Source organism: Taudactylus pleione, unplaced genomic scaffold, assembly GCF_031769625.1.
Source record: "Taudactylus pleione unplaced genomic scaffold, aTauple2 ptg000609l, whole genome shotgun sequence".
Classification (NCBI taxonomy): domain Eukaryota; kingdom Metazoa; phylum Chordata; class Amphibia; order Anura; family Myobatrachidae; genus Taudactylus; species Taudactylus pleione.
This window is the reverse complement of record NW_028285011.1, coordinates 12,009,029-12,031,914: the sequence shown is the minus strand read 5'-3', so window position 1 is coordinate 12,031,914 and position 22,886 is coordinate 12,009,029. Positions and strand designations below refer to the sequence as shown.

At 41.8% G+C, this 22,886-nt stretch overlaps 1 protein-coding gene across 1 annotated transcript in view; it reads left to right on the top strand.

Moving 5' to 3' along the window:
- SLC9A4 (solute carrier family 9 member A4) overlaps positions 1-20,156 on the top strand; it is a 110,475-nt gene extending 90,319 nt beyond the window's left edge. The window contains exons 8-12 of the mRNA XM_088454066.1: positions 3,999-4,157; positions 8,011-8,110; positions 9,045-9,164; positions 10,350-10,434; positions 19,477-20,156. Of these exons, the coding sequence (XP_088310192.1) occupies positions 3,999-4,157; positions 8,011-8,110; positions 9,045-9,164; positions 10,350-10,434; positions 19,477-19,766 (754 nt within the window). The 3' untranslated portion in view covers positions 19,767-20,156. The remainder of the gene's footprint in view (positions 1-3,998; positions 4,158-8,010; positions 8,111-9,044; positions 9,165-10,349; positions 10,435-19,476) is intronic.
- The last annotated feature ends 2,730 nt before the right edge of the window (positions 20,157-22,886 follow it).

Genomic DNA, 22,886 nt, shown 5'->3' with positions numbered 1-22,886 from the left:
TTAGTACCCGCCTCATGCCCCTCGTTGCCCCTGGTTTTAGTTACATCCCTGGATATGCCCAATCATTACTGTTTCAATTGATTATAATGAGTCAGGCAAATTCATCTAGCCAGTAACAGTGTAAGCACAAACCTCCCTATTACTGACAACGCAGAACTGCCCATTGTACAAACTATTATTAACATTTGAAAATCTGAATTAACCACTTACCTGGTATGGTTGTAAGGGATATGACCGCAGCCAGATGGGCTTTACCTGACACTGTCAATCCCATTTGACCATGCCGTCCTCTGTGTCCCCGGAACTGGTAATAAGGAAATCCGTTTTGTACATGTGCAGAACAGCTTTCCTCCTCCTGTTCCGGTCCCCGGCAGTGATGTAGGCTGTGACTACCAACATCATTGCCAGAATTGTGCCCCAGAATACCTGGTGGTCAGCACGCATGCGTTGAAATCAAAAGTGCGAGGGAGAAATGATGTGTGTGCAGAGATCAGCTGCAGCAAAGGGAACTGATGATCATTGCCCCCTACCCTGCTATGCCACAGGTGGAGGGAGGTAATAGGGGGGGAAATCTTTTGGCACTGGGGGGATAGGGGTAGGTTATGCACTACAAAAAAGGATAGTTTAAAAAAAAAAAAAAAAAAAACGCATATAAAGTGACACTTGGGGAAGGGGAGTCCATTGTCACTGGGGTGGGAGCTCTGCCAATGGAATATAATACCACCAGGGGGTGGGGGCTGATACTGCTGGGGATCTTTTGCCACTGGGAAACAGGACTATTTTCACTGGGGGATGGGAGGATTTTACAATGGGGGCCTGTGGACACAGGGGGAGCAAAACACCTCCTAGGTATCTTTTTTAAATAAAATATTTAAATCTATATTTAAACAATATATTCTAAACTTAATTAAAATTGACAATTTTTGCCTTTGTTGGGAGAAAGGTTGTTAGTTAAGTGGTTAAATACTTCAAAAGTTCTCTTGTGACTAAGCCCTATGTGCACTATTGAGAGCTGCCACACCTGAGTTATGTAATACAATAGATAACATGATGTGAGTAATGGCGCTTTCACCATTCATAGACAAATAACAAAAATGAGCTACAAGCAGAACAACAAGTATATCAGAAATTGAATATGTAACTCTCTGTAATGTAAAACTTGTAAAGCGTTCTTCCTTTCTAGCCATAATGTGTAACATGTAGAGGCTGATTCTTAATCGGAGGCAGCTGCATCCATGTTTGCGCCTTTTGCCGGTCGCGCATCTGTTACTTTATGAAATTAGTGCTACAAAGTCCTTCCCTGATGTACAGCCGTGCTTTCTAATGTGTTCTCTGACATACTGCACCATTGAAACTTGCACCAACCCTATGGCAGCTGCAGATTCTCCGACTGAGGGCCTGATTCAGCAAGTATCGCTATTCTGCTCACGCACACAATGCAGTTGCTAATATCAGTGGCGATATGTAAATGTTTGCATTCACATTGCGATCTCAGCCGAACATGAGGACGCCCACTTCCCCTTACATCCGTATACTTGGGGAACATAGCAAAACAATCGGTAACATCGGACCCGTACAAAGGCAGGTCAGACCTCACTCAGGAACTGCTAACTTCAGCGCACGCTATGAGGCCCCAGGCTGCATATGGTATTGCAGTGGATAATTTATGCACGCCCCTGCAACGCTGTCCCAACGCACTGGCACGCCTGCATTCGCCCGACCACCCCCCATCACCACCCACAAACGGCACTTCCTGTCAATCACTCTGAGATGGATCTGTGGGCCTGATTCAGGGTCGATGGCCGGGCAGTGCGCACGCGAGCCCCGGAGCGAGTGAGAACTTCACTCGCTCGAGGCTCGCAGCAAAACGGGATGGCTGTCGATGTTGATCGACAGCTCGCCCCGTTTTGTAGGCGGGTCAGGGGGGGTGGCTGGCCAAACGGAGGCGTTACCGAAGGAACGACTGCCGTTTGGGGGCGGCCCTACTGACATCACCCATGATGTCAGTAGTGAGATTCCTGTTCTATTAGAGCAGGAAGTTCACTGGGGCTTGCGGTGGACGAGACCCTACCACAAGGGTCTCGTCGCAAGCCTGATGGTCTCGACCATCGCGACCATCACCTGGTCACCTCTTAACCATAAAAATATTTAAAAAAACAAACATATTACATATATATATCACATATAAGTAATGAAAGAATCGTGGTTATTCCACTCAGTAAAAAGGCATCCAGTATATATAGCAACTCTAATTAATGTTGGTGCATGTAGCACTAATAATAATAAAAAAAAAACAAAACACTGTCCCAAGTTTCTCTTATAATTGCCATTGCTTAGTTTAGTCAATCGCTGTTGGGTATGGGTACCCGGCGGTCAGGATGCCACCAGGTAGAATAATAACAGCGCCATCCCTACAGTCAGAATCTCGACAACTGTAGCTAAGTATACTACCACCAACCCTAACCCCTACTCTAACCCTCTATCCCTGGTGCCTAAACCTAACCTCCCCCCTAGTGCCTAACCCTAAACCTAACCCCCCACCCCCGCCGGCGGTCAGGATACTGGAGCCGGGATAACGGGATTCCAGCGCCGGTATTTAGACCGTCGGCAACCCGCACGCCGGGATGCTGACTACATCCCCAGTCAATCAATGGGAAACTGATAACTTATGCTCACTGGCCAGCTCCGTAATAGATCACCCACTGATGCTTACAGCGTGCTAGGAGGTTGATACAGACAAACAAATGGTGTGAAAACAAACTTGCAGCTGTTTGTAACAGTACCATGTACTTGTGGTTGCCAGTAGCCCTGTATATGTTAAAGTCCTGGCACACAATTCCTTGGTGTAGCCGCATAAGCGGGGATCGCGATACAGGGTTCCCGTATATTGGTCGCTTGCACTCATGGCTGCTGGTTTCTCTGTGTATGCGGAGATGGCGGCACTCAATCCCTTGGCGTGGCCGTCGCTTGCACGATTGTGCTCCCTCCAATATGCTTCCTCCCGCTGTGTTGTGCTGATCCAGTACAGATGTCAGATAGCAGAATGTCTCGATGGGCAGATAACAGCGACGGCAATTGCGACACAGTGATAGCCCTGTCCAGGAGCAAAACGCGTCCATAGGGACAGCTTCCAGACATTGCTGCTATTTTACGGACTATCACTGTGTCCCAATTGCCACCGCTGTTATCTGCCCATCGAGACATTCTGCCTTTAAAAAACAATGGCCCTCATTCAGAGCCGCTCGTTAGTGGCAGTACGCTCGTTCCGAGCGATGTTCGCACATCTGCGCATGCGTACGGTTTTTAGTACGCATGCCGAACCAGTCAGTGCGGCCGAAAATCGTTTGTACGCTATATAGCGAGTGCCTGCCATTTTGAGTGACAGAATGAGGCGTATGTGGGTGGTAACAGGGGAAGGTGCTTGAAAACGGGGGAGTGGAATTCGAACGCAGGCGTGCTTAAAGGTCAAAACGGGCGTTTTAAGGGTGTGCATAATTAATCCAGCAGCGTCATTGACCACGTCACTTGTTTTTTTTAAACTCAGAACTGCTCGCAAAATAGTGGTTGAAAAAACCAACCACAAGAATAGCGAGCAGTTCATACGCTGTACGATGTACTCGATTAATCAAATAAATAGCGGACATGACGTATGGTGCGAGCGGCCAGGGGGCGTTTTTATCAAATAAACGAGCGTATGTTTTGCTCGCTCGTTCAGACTTAGAGGTGTGAACAGACTGCAATTTGCGAACGGATCATTTGAATAGCCACCCCTTGTTTTTGAACGAACGACCGCAAATAGCGAACGGCTCTGAATGAGGGCCAATGTTCCTTATTACCTTTTTTTTTGTTCAACTCAAGTAACTTATGTTTTACCTATAGGAACAAGTGAGCTAGGCTATTTGTGATCAATAAATAGCCATTAAAGATATTGAATGCTCATTTTAATTTGTAGTTTTATATCAACCAATAATAACTTTTATAAACTGCTTTTATTTTAGATTTAAAATAGTGAACAACAAATTTCTCCGAAAAGCTCTTATCCGTAAAAATCAGCCTAAATCAAGTATCGTTTCTCTTCACAAAAAGCTTGAGATTAAACAAGCCATTGAGATGACAAAAATTGGCATGAGCAGAGATACTTCGCAGACCTCATTACAGTAAGTGAGGTTTTATATTTAATTCCTGTTATCATGTGTAGTATAATATTGGTGTATATTTATAGTGAGTGAAATATTAAGTTCCAGTTTTGCATCACTAAGTTTAATGTATATGGAATAGAGTACATGGGGGTAGTTATACTTTTACAATGTACATAAAAGTCATTGTATAATACATGATAAATCATAGTAAATACATTAACTATATTTATAAACCAGATCATTGTTGTAAAACACATATATAGTAAATATAAATTAAAATTAATGTTTGCTAAGTAAATACCATTTTAGCATGCATTTTAAGATCAGATGCTCACTATTAATTCACAAATTCTGCCACCAAAAAGGTTAGTTTCAATAGCTCGCACACTAACGGGAAGTCTTACGTTTCTCCCCTTACTCAAAATACCATCACAATTTATATCCCACTAAAACTGCAATTAACCGGCATTATCATTAGCAAAATAATAACCTGTATTAGAGTTAAGTATTGCTTGTATAAGTCGAGCTATCTGGCCTATGAATACATTAAGAACACAAAGACAGAACCTTATTAATTGATGTTTAATATTATATAATACTCAAAGGAGAAACGCATAAATAGAAAAATGCACTTTTTATTTATATGCTGGGCAAGCAGAAATAAGGTGCAAATCATCAAGAGCACATTGATCCCTGATATATGCACAAAGATGAATTGCTCGTAGGGGGGCTGATGTAAAGTTGCATTTATTCCATTTAGTTAACTGTATTTTGGTGAATTTTCCATGAACATGCTCCAAAAATTGGCACACACAAGTGCAGTATACTCGGACATTTGTATTTTGATTATGACTGAAGGAGTTTAACTTGGTTGTAACATAGTCAAAGCTCAGTGAAGGTATACATGCAAATGTGGGCTCCGCAGACCTGGGAGTAAGCAAAAGCATGGCTGTTTGAAAGAATATATTTTGCACATAGTATAGGGCAGGTGCAACTGTACTGTATGCTGGTAATTGGTAGTAAATCAGGCACACGCAGAGGTTGTCATTTTTTGAGATGGAGGTTTTCATTAAGCTGCAGGCATGCTGGTTTGCAAAGCATCTCCATTGTACAGAAAAACTGAATTGGCCTATTTTTTGCTGTCTTGATCTCATTTGAAAGGAACTCTGGGCCTGATTCAGACCCGCTCGCGAGCGCTGAGAGCTCGCAAGCGGGTCGATGTTGGCCCAGGGCACATGTGCACGTCGGAGCGGGTTCCATCGTGCGCATGCGTGAGACCCGGATAGCGACAGGTAAGCCGTCGCTCCGGGTCTCGTACCAAAGGGGGCGTGCTGTCGATGGTGAGTGACAGCACGCCCCCTTTGGTGGGCGTGCCGGGGCGTGGCTGACCAGACGGAGGCGTTCCCATGGGAATGCCTACCGTCTGGGGCTGGCCCCACTGACATCACAAGTGATGTCATTGGGAGTGCCTTCGGCTCTGATAGAGCCAAAAGCACTCCAGGGCTTGCGGCAATGAGACCCTACCACAAGGGTCTCGTCGCAAGCCCGATGGTCGCGATGGTCTTGACCATCGCGACAATCTTCCTGGCCACTCACTATAGCTGTGGGTGGTCACCCACAGCTATACGAGCGGCCAGGAGGCCACTCTCAAAATTAGGAAGGACGGCCCTGTTTGCTGCAAGAGCATGGGGAGTCATACCCTTCCTTGGATGATACCTTGTCAACTATAGGTGTAAAGTTCTATTTGAAGGGCTTGCGACTGAGAAGCGAATTAAGTGGTGGTCTGACCACGTGACTGGGTTTATGTTTAGGTCAATCCAATCTGGAAGACCAGATCAAGAGTGTGACCACTTTTATGTGTAACAGAAGGAATGACTTGTGTGAGGCCCAGATAATTAATTGTGCACAGGAGGTCTTGGTCAAGGTGAGAGAGCTCATCATCAACCCATGCATTGAAATCTCCAAGGATCTTTTATGTTCCAGAACTAGTCCAGCAACAATATCTGTAAATTCCTGTAGAAATATTTTGCCATCTCCTGGGCGGCGGTAAATGAGAAGTACTCTGAATCCTAATTCTGCAGAACTCCGAGCAGTTGTGCACTCAAATGAGAGAGCTAAACACCACTCAATGTGTACGAGAGATGCTGGGCTGTGACTATAACCTCACAGAAATTAGTTTTAAACATGTACAAAGTTGCAGATGAAGCACATACTCCAAAAATATAATGGTAGGTTAATTTGCGCCAACAAAATATTAACCCTATTGTATGAGTGTGTACATGTAGGGAATATAGGTTTTAAGCTCCACTGGGTCAGGGACTGATGTGAATGGGCAAATATTCTCTGTAAGGCGCTGCAGAATATGGGTCTGATTCAGAGATGGACACATGACGGATCTGAACGCAAATCGAGCAATTGTTTGTCATCGCTCATGTGTATAAGCCAACCTGTGCATGCGCAGCAATCGCACTGCAATTATGAATGCACAGAGGAATCCATTGCAAAGTGATGCAGACATGTCTGACCATTTATAAGCTGTTACATGGGTATGCATAAATTGGCCCTTTGCGAGCTCCTACGCAGCATGAAAGCCCTCTGCATGCCAGGAGAGCTGCCAAGTCTGCAGCTAGTCAGACCTGCCGCAAGGGCACAGCTTCTCCATGTGTGTCAATGTTATGGATATTTACGCAGGTAAGTGATGTCGCACGCATGTGAGAAGGCAACTGTGGGCATCCTTATGACCAGGTAAGCTCTGGAACTATTAGCATATTTTTGCAGCTGCATTTCGTGTGAAATTGCATTAACGTCCGTCTCTGAATAAGGTCCTATGTGCGCTATATAAATAACTGGTAATAAATGTTGCACATTAAATTTATCAGTGCAATCTAGCAGTAATTTTGTCACTTCCAGTTGTTTGTTTGTTGTTATTTGTTCCAATATGAAGCACATTTTGAGCAAAAAAGACACTTGCCATGGCCGAGTTTCCCGGCACCTGCCACAGTGTATGAGGACACATCTATATTTGGCATATTTATTTAGCTAAACTTCTACAAACAGGATAAAGGTGCATTAGTGAGCATGCTGTAGCTCTTGCATAATGGCAAGAATGTCTGCTTTTCGTTTTTATTCACATCCTTTTTGAATTCCAGAATGTCATAACATTAATATTAACAGATTAATATTTTAATTAGAGATGTGCGCAGACCCCTGTGTTTTGGTTTTGGTTCTAATTCATCATCGTGTTTTGGTTTTGGTAAAATCACCCTCAAGTGTTTTGGTTCGGATTTGGTTTTGGATTCCTTATAAAATCGAAGAAAATCGATTAAAAAAAAAAAAATCAATAAAACAGCTATTTTGGACCTGTTTACATGTAATCCACAGCCAGAGTTCGGTTTTAAATCCGAGTTCCGAACTGACTGCAGAACCGAATATGACTTAGAACCCCAAAGTGATTCTGAACTAAGTTTGTGTGTATCTGTATTTCAGGAAAAACGAACCGCACATCTCTAATTTTAATTACATAGTATTGGGGAGCATTTCAGCATATTTGCATTGGATACAGGGGCAGTTTACAAGAGGGTGCAGTCACCATGTGGTACCCCTCCTCTTTCAGCGGTGCAAGACACCATGTCAGAGTCTACTGCGCATGCGCAGAACTCAGGATAATGGCGCACACATAGTTTCCCGATGATTACAGTGGTGTCGGTGGAGGGAAGAGAATATGCACAAATTATAGTTAGGCCCATGTTTGGATGCCCAAACTCTGCATCCTTATACTGGCTGGTATTGGTGAAGTATCTGTGCTCTCCAAGCCCAGTCAACAATTGTTTTTTGCATTAGTAAAAATGTATCTCCTGTTAATAATTTGTAGAATTTATAGAAGAGGAAACCCTGCCAACACAATTTCCCCAGAAGATGTTGTACAGATGAAAGACATTTTAACGAACAGTCTCTATCGCGTCCGTCAAAGGGTAAAATGTGTTTATTTTATTGAAATATTATGGCAGAAATAGAGAGAAATCATAGTCATTAGTATTTGTTTTGTTTATTTATAATGTAGGAAGTTTTTCTACACTTTGCTCATGGTGCCATTTATTGTGCTCTACAGTATATAACACTTTGCATAAAGTCAGGGACAACGAGACGGAGAGAAAGCAGTTACACATCCCAGTATCCCCTGTGATGCCACAATCAAGACCCCTGTAGTTGCACCGCCCCCAGCGGCTATGTTCCACAGAAACTATGCCACTAAAAGTCTCCATGGCTCTGCATGCAATATATCTTAAAATCACATATTAATAAAGGAAAGTTGGCATTATTTTTAAAACCCTTTTTGTCATTCCATATAGCACAGGCTGCAACCACTATAATTCCACATGTAGGAGCATGTGTTTTACAGTTACTGTACCATGTTTTCTTTTTTTTAAATCATCACTTGTGATGTCATATTTAGTAAACTCATATTGAAATTGAAACCACACATTAATCCCTGCAGACACCTAGCACTTTGCACACAGTTTTGTAACTTAGTGCTGGTGTACAAAACATGCTGATGATTGACAGTCCTATCTAAGAGCTTCTTATTGGTTGATTGTGAATTCATCTCTGAAGTGGATAGGTGCTCCCTTCACTGTTCATGCATATTTTATGTTTTTGTGTGCCCATTTTAGAAATACCTTTTTTCCTTCCTGCTGGTTAGCTATAAGTGGGCTACAATATGGTAATTTACAACTTTCCTTTAAAATTTATCAATGCAACCTACATTATTACAGGTGCCCATAGGCTAAACAAGGCAAGAGAGGTTCTGTTTTGTTTTTTTCTTTAAAAAACCAAAACATTATAGTGGACATGCTCTTATTGTACTGTATATAAAATTATTTTATGCCCTGTAATTTTTTTGTCCAGACATCTTCATATGTCAAGTATAATCTACCAAAAGAGGATAGTGAGAGGCAAAACAGAGAAATACTCATTCGTCGTATTTCAACCATCAGGAAAGGAAGCAGTCTCCCATGGGGAAGACAGGTATGGAATACACAATTCTTATCACATGGTTTGCAGTTTATTGGGTCCGTGCAGGTGTCTCTCCCTCACACACAAATCATATACAGTAGGTGATCATGGTTACAAGTGAACTTCAGTTGTAGTCAAGAAAACAGAATGTACGGATTCATCCCAAAACAAAGTACTAATGAAACACTGAAACTTAATGCATAATATCAGTAAGGGCGTTCCAGAGTGTGATCACCTAAGGGGACATGCAAACACACGTCTGAATGGGTTGCCTGCTCTTACGGGGGTCAGGAAGAAATCCCCAAAATTTGGTCGTCTCTAGGACAGTCCGGGCAAGTAGGCTATTACTGTATGCAGTGTCAGACTGGGGAATGAAGGTCCCACCAGGGTAAGGTATTGGTAGGGGCCCATGCTTAAAAGGTGTGGCCTGCCTCCAGAGGGGGTGTGGCCAGTTACCACAAAGGCTTGGCTAACCATTATAGAGGACATAGCCTGCAGACAACATGGATACTACAGTGCATAGTCTGTTCATCCATATTTCTGTTCTACCAGGTAACCGACTCTGTAATATAGTAACAATGTATAATTCAAGTGCACTATCTGAAACCTGACATTAGAAAATAATTTGGGGTCCACCAGGAATTTCTCCTGTACCTCTATGGGCCAGTCCAACCGTGACTGTATGCTTAGGCAATGAGTCTAAAAACTGAAGGAGCGTTATTTCAATATGTTCTTTAATAGACTATGTCTAAGGTTTTTTTTAAAAACATCTAATGGCTATAGCTGCACAGTTTCCTGGCAGAGTTGTTGTCTCGCATTATTCAGGCTTTCTGTTCACTGATATGTCTAATGTTGTAAATGGTGAAAAAAACAATATAAGATGGATTGAGTAACATATATATGTGCTATACAAGTGTTTGGGGGACATAGTTTTTCTGCACAGAGTAATAGACATGGTTTATATATGGTTTATTTAAACAAATGATGTGATAGGGTGCAGCTGGCACAAAATCATTATTTATTTATTTAGTAGGATAATCTTTTTAGAACATAGACTAAAACATGAAAATTAAAATGACTTTAGTAAGACTCGATTTTGAAAGTTATTTGAAAGATAGTTGCACAGTTTGGATAAATCACCATTGTATAATAAGATGTTTTATAAGTAATTTACCATGTGTGTCTCTTTATTAACAGACGGATGCCAGAAATGTTCGCTATCTATCACTTCCCCATGACTGTTATAATGCGGGACAATATAACGAACAGGAATCATTTCAAGGTAATTTCTTTAATAAAAAAAAAAAAAAAATCATGTTCAAATGAAAATGTATATGTGAATGACTGCATAAAGTGTACACATATATAAAGATCACAGAGTTACATTGCACTAAGGTAAATGATTTGTAGCAAAAAGAAAATCTGTGTCAAGCAATAAAATTCAAATTGGCCCAATAAGCAACTGAATTTATTTTTGAATGATAATGATGAGCAAATAACATAGCTATGAACACATTTTCATAGGAACACTAAAGTAGCAGAAAAGTAGGGGAAAATATTTGGGAATTGATGAACAAATAAATGTATTCAGTATTATTATATGTACGGTGATTTTTTCAGCTGGTTTTAGTGGATTAAAGCAATAAAGGGGAACCATATGCAATATATTAAATTAATAATAGGAAGATTTGCAAATCAGTGCTATTTAATATCATATATCCTGGTGGAAAACAGCATTTAGAAATACCTTTTAAGATTTTTTTCATGCTATTTCCCTAACAAAATGAATAAAGTGAATCTATATTTATAGCCATCATTCCACCTACTCAGCTCTGAACCCGTAAGGCTGGTGTCAGGAATTACAGTCTTCACATGACAAATACTGATTGATGGATTCCAATAGCATGAGTAATCTTAGTGAATGGGGGTATAATGTACCTATAAATGCAGGGGGTGAGTCTGAGGTATTGGGTTATAACAAGTCCAGATAATATCCAAGGGTCCACAGCCAGAGAGGTAGTCATCCCAGAACTAGGGAATAAGAGCCAAAGAATTAGGGGTCTATTTACTAAGCAGTGTTAGGAGTAGGGATGTGCGCCGGACCATTTTTGGCGGATTTGGTTCTAATTCGTCATCCGCCTTTTGGATTTGGATTTGCCAAACTGCGGTGACTGGCTTTGGATTTTTTGCCAAAATTAGCAAAAAAATCTAAAATGACATAAATTGTTTTTTTTTTTCTTTCTAGAAGGTTATTTACCTTTATAACATTAATTTCCAGTCATTTATAGTCAATTTAGACCACCTCACAGCTTAAATTATTGCTTTCACCATTATTGGCTAAGGGTTGCAGTGAGCTGACTGGTTACCAAGCGTCAGAGCAGCGGCGCAGTTACACAGACACCACAGTTTAAAGCACATCTATGAAACTATGCCACACAGCAGTGGCAGAAATGAAAGGTAGTACTAGATGGTATTGTCCTTTGGCCCTCCCACCCACCCTTTATGTTGGATCTTAAAAAGGACATGCACACTTTAACAAACGAAGCATTTCAGCGACAGGTACTGCCACTTTGTGGCTGAAGTGCTTGGTTTGTTTGGGCCCCCACAAAAAAATCTTCCAATCTACTAAAGGCAACAGGTCTACAGTGGAATGATGTCACCATCATTGCCATCCTCATCCTCATCAGTGTGGAAATCATCCGATTCCTCACACAATATCAGTTCATCCCCGCTGGAATCCACCATTACAGAAGTATCTGTACTGTGACGTGATTGGCGGGAAAGGTTTTCCTCGTGAAATTTCCAGTTAATTTTCATGAACATCATTTTTTCTACATTTTGTGGAAGTAGCCTCCTTCGTCGTTAGCTCACAAGGTTCCCGGCTGTACTGAAAACTCTCTCCAAGTACACACTGGAGGGTGGGCAGCTTAAGTAATGCAAAGCCAGTTTATACAAGGGTCTCCAAATTGCTTTTTTTTTCTTCCAATATTCGAAGGGACTGACATGTCTACGTGTACGGTGTCCTGAAAATAATCCTCCACCATTCTTTGGATGGTAATCGTATTAGAGGGAGTTACGGTAGAGGTGTCACTGGTGTTGGGCAAATCTTCTAGACCCAACCAGATGTCAAAATGTTGACTTGACTTATCTGCATCACCACTGGGTCTTTTGGAAAAGGTGCATTTTTTTCTGGCTGTTGCTGGAGAAACCAAAGGAGGAGACGTCATCGTAGTGCCATGTGTCACTTCAGCTGCCAACTTGCTCACCAGGAGCGCTTTGGTTCTTTTAAGATCTGGGTCAGTTGTAAAGAAAGACACAGCATATGACTTGAACCTAGGATCAAGAATGGTTGCTAAAATATAATGATCAGATTTCAAGATCTTGGCCACCCGTGGATCCTGGCGAAGCGAACAAAGGACTTGATCTATCAGTCCAGCATACTTTGCGGAATCACTTTGTTTAATCCTATCCTTCAATTTCTCCAGCTGCTTTTCCAAAAGCGAAATCAGGGGAATCACCTTACTCCAGCTAGCAGTGTCAGCACTCACTTCACAAGTGGCAACTTCAAATGGTTTGAGCACCTTGCACAAGACAGAAAGTACTCTCCACTGTGCTGGGGTAAGGTACATTCCCCCTCCTCTCCCAATGTCATGGCTTGTCGTATAGCTATGGATGGCTTTTTGCTGCTCCTCCATCCGCTGAAGCATATTCAGGGTTGAGTTCCACCTTGTTACCACTTCTTGCTTCAGTTGATGGCAGGGCAAATTAAACTGCTCTTGCAGGTGCTGCAATCTCCTGCACGCTGTTGCTGAATACCGAAAATGTCCCTACATTTTTCGGCCACAGACAGCATCTCCTGCACGCCCCTGTCGTTTTTTAAAAAACCCTGCACCACTAAGTTTATTGTGTGAGCAAAACAGGGGATGTGTTGGAATTCACCCAGCTGTAATGCTTTCACTATATTTGTAGTATTGTCAGAAATCACAAATCCTGAGGAGAGTCCAAGTGGGGTAAGCCATGTTTCTATGACATCTCTTAGTTTTTCTAAGAGGTTGTCAGCGGTATGCCTCTTATTGAATCTGGTGATGCACAGAGTTGCCTGCCTCTGAATGAGCTGGTGTTGTTTGTTAGATACTGCTGCTGCTGAAGGCGATTCACCCACCCAGTGGGCCGTCACAGTCATGTAATCTTTAGTTTGTCCACTACCGCTTGTCCACATATCTGTGGTTAAGTGGACAGTGGGTACAATAGCATTTTGCAGGCCAATAGGTTCTGTTTAACAGCCGAGGAATGGCTTTTCGGGTAAAATGAAACAGAGATGGAATTTGGTACCGGGGACACATGACCTCAATTAGCTGTAAATCCCACTGCATTAATTGTGGATATTAGATGCAGATCTAATATTAGCATAGCTGTCATGGCATCAGTGATCCGCTGTGCGACAGGGTGAGAGCTGTCATACTTGCTTCCCCTTGCAAGAGATTCTTTAACAGTCAATTGTTTTTTTGGTATACTACTAGTAGTCTTCTTGGTCCACTTCTGGGATGAAGATCCACCAGCAGCAGCAGGCCTAGCGCTCAAAGATTCAGTTTCTTCTGAGGTGTCCTGGAAATTGGAGGAGTCACTGTGACTTAGCATTAACAAATTGGATGTTGTACTACCACTGATCATTCCTGAGGATATTGAGGAGGAAGGTGTTGTCGGCGGAGATTGCAGGTGCTGGGATTTAGTAGAGAGAAGGCATCTAGCTAATGCTGGACTGCTTGTTGTTGTTTTTTTTGCAGTAGTTTCTGTTATCAAACACCTGTCATGAGCTCGCTGCAGATGATGTAATAGCGTAGAGGTTCCTAGATGCTTAACGTCCCTACCTCTACTAACTGTGGTCTCACAGAGGCTACAAATGGCTTGACAAACGTTGTCAGGGTTTGGGTAAAAGTAATTTCACACAAATGATGTGGATTTGTTGGTTCTATGCCCAGGCATGGCAATGGCCTTTTATCTTGGCCAAGAGCTGCTTCCACTGGTGCCTGACTTATACAAATAATATCCTCATCCTCAACATCCTTATTAGTGCCAGCGTCAGCTGCACATATATTCCTCTCATCCTCTTGCAATTCCACGGTGGCATCCTCAATTTCTATGTCCTCGGCAATACTGCTCATCCCCACAACTACAGATGGAAAAGAAACTGTGGAGGGCGGCTTCTCTGAAAGGTCAGGCTTACACATAGCAATGCCACTCGTGGGCCCACTTAGACTCTCCTCAGGGATTTCTGACATTTGTATTTCAAAAAACAGTGTGTTCTACTGCCTTATTGGTTTTAAATTTTTTCACACTTCTATAGTCTGATTGAAAAGGTCTTTTATCATCATGAGAGGCACAAGATGCCTCACTGACAGTTGCAGAACCACCACTCAGAAATAAAGGGCAAAGCCTGAGTCTTTCCTTGCCGCTACGTGTGGTGAATGGTATGTTGCCAATTTTCTGTTTCTCTGCAATTGTAGTAGTCTTTAGAGGTTTTTTTTTTGTCTTTACCCCTGTGAAATCTAAATTTTTTGATTTCAGGTTCCCTAAGTTTTTAAAGCCTCTACGCCCTTGAGCATCAGCTTTAGATGAAAGTGATTGACTTCCAGCCGCTACAGTGCTAGCATTTACATGTTGTTTCTGCTCTCCTCTCAGTTCATTCTCGTGATCCATATTACTTTATCACTATGAACTCGAGTCACGGAGCATGTATACACACATTGGGTTATGCCCTTTCACGGAGCTTGTTTAATAGACACAGTGGGCTATGCCCTGTCACGGAGCTTGTATAATAGACACAGTGGGCTATGCCCTGTCACGGAGCTTATATGCACTCACTGGGCTTATGCCCTGTCACGGAGCTTGTATAATACTCAGTGGGCTTATGCCCTGTCACAGAGCTTGTATAATACACTTAGTGGGCTATGCCCTGTCATGGAGCTTGTATACACTCAGTGGGCTAAGCCCAGTCACGGAGTTTGTATAATACACTCAGTGGGCTATGCCCTTTCACGGAGCTTGTATAATACACTCAGTGGGCTTATGCCCTTTCACGGAGCTTGTATAATACGCTCAGTGGGCTTACGCCCTGTCACGGAGCTTGTATAATACACTCAGTGGGCTTACGCCCTGTCACAGAGCTTGTATAATACACTCAGTGGGCTATGCCCAGTCACGGAGTTTGTATAATACACTCAGTGGGCTATGCCCTTTCACGGAGCTTGTATAATACTCAGTGGGCTTATGCCCTTTCACGGAGCTTGTATAATACGCTCAGTGGGCTTACGCCCTGTCACGGAGCTTGTATAATACACTCAGTGGGCTATGCCCTGTCACGGAGCTTGTATAATAGACACAGTGGGCTTATGCCCTGTCACGGAGCTTGTATAATACTCAGTGGGCTTATGCCCTGTCACGGAGCTTGTATAATACACTCAGTGGGCTATGCCCTGTCACGGAGCTTGTATACATTCAGTGGGCTTATGCCCTGTCATGGAGCTTGTATAATACACAAAGTGGGCTTATGCCCTTTCACGGAGCTTGTATAATACACTCAGTGGGTTTATGCCTTGTCACGGAGCTTGTATAATACACTCAGTGGGCTTATGCCCTTTCATGGAGCTTGTATAATACAATCAGTGGGCTATGCCCTGTCACAGAGCTTGTATACACTCAGTGGGCTTATGCCCTTTCACGAAGCTTGTATGCACTCACTGGGTTTATGCCTTGTCACGGAGCTTGTATAATACACTCAGTGGGCTTATGCCCTTTCATGGAGCTTGTATAATACACTCAGTGGGCTATGCCCTGTCACGGAGCTTGTATACACTCAGTGGGCTTATGCCCTGTCATGGAGCTTGTATATACTCAGTGGGCTTATGCCCTGTCATGGAGCTTGTATAATACACTCAGTGGGCTTATGCCCTTTCACGGAGCTTGTATAATACACTCAGTGGGTTATGCCCTGCCACGGAGCTTGTATACACACAGTGGGCTTATGCCCTGTCACGGAGCTTGTATACACACAGTGGGCTTATGCCCTGTCACAGAGCTTGTACAATACTCAGTGGGCTTATGCCCTGTCACGGAGCTTGTATAATACACTCAGTGGGCTATGCCCTGTCACGGAGCTTGTATACACTCAGTGGGCTTATGCCCTTTCACGGAGCTTGTATGCACTCACTGGGTTTATGCCCTGTCACGGAGCTTGTATAATACACTCAGTGGGCTTATGCCCTTTCACGGAGCTTGTATACACTCAGTGGGCTTATGCCCTTTCACGGAGCTTGTATGCACTCACTGGGTTTATGCCCTGTCACGGAGCTTGTATAATACACTCAGTGAGCTTATACCCTTTCACGGAGCTTGTATAATAGACACAGTGGGCTTATGCCCTTTCATGGAGCTTGTATACACTCAGTGGGCTTATGCCCTGTCACAGAGCTTGTATAATACACACAGTGGGCTTATGCCCTTTCACGGAGCTTGGATAATACTCAGTGGGCTTATGCCCTGTCACGGAGCTTGTATAATACACTCAGTGGGCTATGCCCTGTCACGGAGCTTGTATACATTCAGTGGGCGTATGCCCTGTCATGGAGCTTGTATAATACACAAAGTGGGCTTATGCCCTTTCACGGAGCTTGTATAATACACTCAGTGGGTTTATGCCTTGTCACGGAGCTTGTATAATACACTCAGTGGGCTTATGCCCTTTCATGGAGCTTGTATAATACACTCAGTGGGCTATGCCCTGTCACGGAGCTTGTATACACTCAGTGGGCTTATGCCCTTTCACGAAGCTTGTATGCACTCACTGGGTTTATGCCTTGTCACGGAGCTTGTATAATACACTCAGTGGGCTTATGCCCTTTCATGGAGCTTGTATAATACACTCAGTGGGCTATGCCCTGTCACGGAGCTTGTATACACTCAGTGGGCTTATGCCCTGTCATGGAGCTTGTATACACTCAGTGGGCTTATGCCCTGTCATGGAGCTTGCATAATACACTCAGTGGGCTTATGCCCTTTCACGGAGCTTGTATAATACACTCAGTGGGCTATGCCCTGCCACGGAGCTTGTATACACACAGTGGGCTTATGCCCTGTCACAGAGCTTGTATACACACAGTGGGCTTATGCCCTGTCACGGAGCTTGTACAATACTCAGTGGGCTTATGCCCTGTCACGGAGCTTGTATAATACACTCAGTGGGCTTATGCCCTTTCACGGAGCTTGTATGCACTCACTGGGTTTATGCCCTGTCACGGAGCTTGTATAATACACTCAGTGGGCTTATGCCCTTTCACGGAGCTTGTATAATACGCTCAGTGGGCTTACGCCCTGTCACGGAGCTTGTATGCACTCACTGGGTTTATGCCCTGTCACGGAGCTTGTATAATACACTCAGTGGGCTTATACCCTTTCACGGAGCTTGTATAATAGACACAGTGGGCTTATGCCCTTTCATGGAGCTTGTATACACTCAGTGGGCTTATGCCCTGTCACAGAGCTTGTATAATACACACAGTGGGCTTATGCCCTTTCACGGAGCTTGTATAATACACTCAGTGGGCTTATGCCCTGTCACGGACCTTGTATAATACACTCAGTGGGCTATGCCCTGTCACGGAGCTTGTATACACTCAGTGTGCTTATCCCCTGTCACGGAGTTTGTATAATACACTCAGTGGGCTTATACCCTGTCACGGAGCTTGTATAATACAGTACACACAGTGGGCTTATGCCCAGTCACGGAGCACACACAATGGGCTTATGCCTAGTAAAGTCACAAAGGTTATTTTTTTGATAATAATATATATAATTACATATTAATTAATGCCAGCGGCAAGAACACTGCCTACTCTGTCTAACTCTAGTCTCACTCGAGTCCACTCTCCAGTCTCCTCTATTCTCTAACTAATCTAACACTAGCACAGTGCACTACCACTAACTACTACGCGTGACACGCGAAATGGCGCTGACTGCCGGGCGCTGCGCCTTTTATAGAGGCTGAACGTCACCTGGCTCTCGCGAGAATCCGATGCCAGACGGGTGACGTTCGGCCTCGAAGTGGAATCCGAGTCAAGCGGGAACACCCGAACTTGCGTTTGGGTGGACACGGATTCCACCTGTTCGGAGCGGTTCGGATTCCTCAGAATCCGAACCGCTCATCACTAGTTAGGAGATAAGGTGCCAGCCAATCAGCTCCCAACTGTCATTTTTCAAACACAGCCTGTGAGATGATAGTTGGGAGCTGATTGGCTGGCACCTTATCACTTTCTTATTACTTTTCACTCTGTCTCCTAAAGCTGCTTAGTAAATAGACCACTTAGTCTCCTGAGGTCCAGGGGTCATAATGACAGTACTCTCAAAGCCAGGATTCAAACATAGGATGGTGTCCAAGCAGTATAGGTTACAGAGTTCTGGTTCACAGAGTGTACATCAACAAACTGAAAATGTGCTGTTCACAAGAAGCTGCTCATATAGGCCTGAAACTGTGGTAACAAGCCTCAGGGGCTGACAACTCATTACTGGCAGACTGTCATTATGTAATTTCTTCATGCAGGTCTGCACAGATAAAGTGATATGGATGCTGTAGGTTCTTAACTCAGTCTGTGGCTCACTGTTCAGGTTGATATATTGAGGCATAAAGAGGCATGGGGGTAAATTTACTTAAGTGAAAGTTTTTAGAAGTGGAGATGTTGCCCATAGCAACCAATCAGATTCTACTTAACATTTGACTAGCACCTTCTAGAAGATAATAGCTAGAATCTGATTGGTTGCTATGGGCAACATCTCCACTTCTAAAAACTAGTAAATTTACACCATGTTCTTAAACTGTGACCTCTGCATGGTAACAGTGTGGCTTTCATGGCATATAAGAACCAATCAGCAGGGTAAGTCAGAGACTGTACTAGAACAGTAGCTGACAATTTCTAGGTGTTGTCATTGATGGCCAACTACCACAAAGCTGGCCTTAAATGCTGCAGACAGTCATGTTAAACTTACCTCAAAAGTGATATATTTTAAACATGAGACTGAGAAAAAACAATATAATGCAAACCTACTAGAAACTGTCAGATAGTGCAAAAATGCTATTACATATACTGTACAGCAAATAAGCCAAATAGTTCAGTGTATCTGTCTCTTAGAAATGACCAGTGTACGAGTGTAAGTGTATTCTTCTCATCAAATCAATTACGTTCAGGCTTCTTTCTATTTATTCTTTTAATTGGTATATTGTTATTTGGGTGGTATATTATTTTTTTATTTTGTATGTCTATATGTTTTTATTCAGCACAGAATGATGATGAGGACTCCATATTCTCAGAACCACTGGGGATCCTAGCTGGACCTGGGACCAGTTTTCCAAAATCTCGATCCAAAAAAATTAAAAGAAAGGAAAGAAACATTGAAATAAGAAACAAAACCAGAACAGGAACTTGGCCAGCAAAAGAGAATCAGTCCCAGAAACAGCTGATCGCAAGGTCAATGTATCAACCTGCAAAGTCAAGACCTTACTTTGACATAGTGCTTGAGGAAGACGATGATGATTCACATGTGGATAGCAACAATGAAGTATTGTAGCAAAAGCACTTTCTAAAAATGAGGTGTTAAAACAGGAAACTTCTCATCTAGTCATTGCAGGAAATGGTAGAAACTACTCTTGTTACCTGCAACACCACAAGACAATGTGACCAGGTGCATTTCTGCTGTGAGGTGAATGGAGCACAGTCACGTTATAGTGAGCAGGGTAAGAGGGACAGAAGGTATCCTGTATTAAGCAAGTCATCTGATCTTGGCCAGAAATGGACTTAACTGCGACTTGCCCAAGATCACAAGGCACTGTGTCTACTCAGCCAGTCTTCATATGAAGAAGTAACAACATTATGAAATCCTTCTACTGTAAAAAATAGCTTTAAAATATTTATGATGCAATTTTTGGCCAATTCAAACCAATCTGAAATAAAAAAAATAAGGAGAAACCATATAAAATAAACTGCCAATGGCTAATTTTAATATGTCGAGCCCTATTTTGAAATAAATAGCAAATTTAGCTACTTTTTATTCTAACTTTTAGTGTGTTTGTGTGTGTGTACTGTGTTAGCAGATAATAATATGGCCAAACACCATTGTAATAGAGACCATGAGTAACAGGCATGAGATATAAATCCTAAAATTGAAGAGGTGAGTGGTTGAAGGTGTTATGCAACAATGTTCTGAATAAGGACTAGATGAAGGTGTTATGACTAAGGGATCATAATAACAATGTTATATGAAATGTTGGTAGTCTATTTACTGATATATTTTGTGGATAAAAGTGCTATGTCCACTTTATGTCAAATGTCAAAGTTATCTTCAACTTTAAATATCTCAGTTTCTTCTAAACATAACGTCTTCATCCTTTCGCCTATTCAATTACTTCATGGTACAGTATCTCCACCTGTACTCTATGTACTGTAGTCATAGATAAAAATTAGTAAAGTACAGCATTATACTTTTACACTCTATTTTGTGTTCATTAAACTTTATAACAGAAAAAAAAGATTTGTTTCCTTTGGTAACTGTCAGTTGTCACTCCTAAGAGATTGTGAGAGTCACTTCCCAGTACACAAATAATTATAGAGAACAGTATGTGTGTGTAGAAACGCCTTACTGAACCCTCTAAGTCACTCAGTTATTATTTATTAAACAACACAATGTGTAAATGTTAATAGAATACTACTGTTTTGAAACAAGCAGAGACACATTTAATTATTTAAGGCTACAAGCATACAGTCATGTGGGAAATAACTTTTTTCAACTGACCTTTTATTTTCAAACCTGAGTTTTTACAAATCAGGACATAATTAACTAATCATCACCAATTTCTTAAGCTGGGCATCCACTATACAATTTTCTGTCAGATATCTGTCCAATCTGGCTGCTTGGAATGAAAACCTGGTAATGTATGGGATTAAATGACAGTCGATCATATGGTTTTAAACACTGAAAAAAAGGACAAAAAAAATAGTTCAAATTGGTTACATTTGTGTGTTTTAACCAATTTGTCTGAACAAACATTTTTGGCTATTTTCCAGTGTTTGTGAGCAAAAGGACGATTGTCATTTGAGCCGTTACATTACCAGGTTTTCATTCCAACCAGCCAGATTGGACAGATATCTGACCGAAAATTGTATAGTGGATGGCTTTACACCGGCAAACTTAGTATCACATGGCAAATAACTCATAACAGACTACGGGGTATATTTACTAAGGTGCGGGTTTTTAGAAGTGGTTTTGTTGCCCATAGCAACCAATCAGATTCTACTTAACATTTATCTAGCACCTTCTAGAAGGTAATAGCTAGAAACTGATTGGTTGCTATGGGCAACAAAACCACTTCTAAAAACCAGCACCTTAGCAAATATACCCCTACTTCTTTATATAGCAAGTAGTAAACCAACATGTGTAAATATGTAAGTACACACCACGATTTAGCAGATGGCTGATCTTTTTAACAAACCACAAAAACCACGAAAGAGGCAGATAATCATATCAAAAACAATAAATGTAATGAAAATAGATAGTGCAAATATTTTATATTACACAGCACATTATATTGCTTATTGATAACAGTTCTGCTTGTCTGATAGAAAAAACTGTTATTAGTCCAGGGATGGGACATAGCACGTCTGGACCCCATTGCAAAATTAGGGGATGTCCAAAATACAAAAAGAAAGGTTTTTGGCTTTTGGGCGGCGCACAAAAATTATCTTTACTTATATTAAAGAAAAACGTTTATTAGGTATCCTTTAAAAATGTCCTTGTGTTTAGGATGTTAGCCAGCGAAATAGAGGTTAAAAATAAGACAGGAAATTTATTAAAGAATGTGTATTAAAATAAAAAAAATTCCTGCTGTGTGTGTGTAATTATTGCTTTGTGGTATATATTTGAATATTCAAGTTAAACTCTGAGTCATAAGAGCAATGAGAGGGTAAGAATTACGTTACACTCAATTATGGTTGATCATATGGAGCCTAGTGAATACATAACATTTAATCATAACTAGTGACGTAAAACCTAAGACATGAGACTCTGTGTGAGTATACTGACTCCTTCAGTCAGTATGTTGGTCACATATTATTCACTTATTTCAGTAGAGCATAATATTATATTAAGTCTGGATATGTGTTCCACTTATTTATTTTCTTATTGCTATTTATATTAGAATTTGCTGAAATTCAGTGGATTCATTGGTCTTTCTCCCTTGACCATATATTATTATTATTATGGTCAGTCTCATTTTTATTTTAATACACATTCTTTAATATATTTCCTGTCACCACTTTCTTATTTTTAACATCTATTTCGCTGCCTAACGTCATAAAGACAAGGACATTTTTAAAGTATACCTAATAAATGTTAAGTTTTTTAATATAAAGATAATTTTTGTGCTCCGCCCAAAAGACAAAAACCTCTTTCTTTTTTATTTTTGATGTACTATTACTCTTGTCAGTTGGCAGCACCCACGAATGAAATAATATTTATTCATGACAAGAATACGGGGCTTCTCTAATCATTGTAGAGCAGATGTACAGATGTACAGGTGTGTGCAGATGTACCTATTCGTTTGTATTTAAAATTAGGGGATGGCCTGGTGGTGGTGTTGCAGTGTACTAGGCCCTGTCCTGTTCTCAACACAGCAGAGCAGAGGTCACTTCCAAT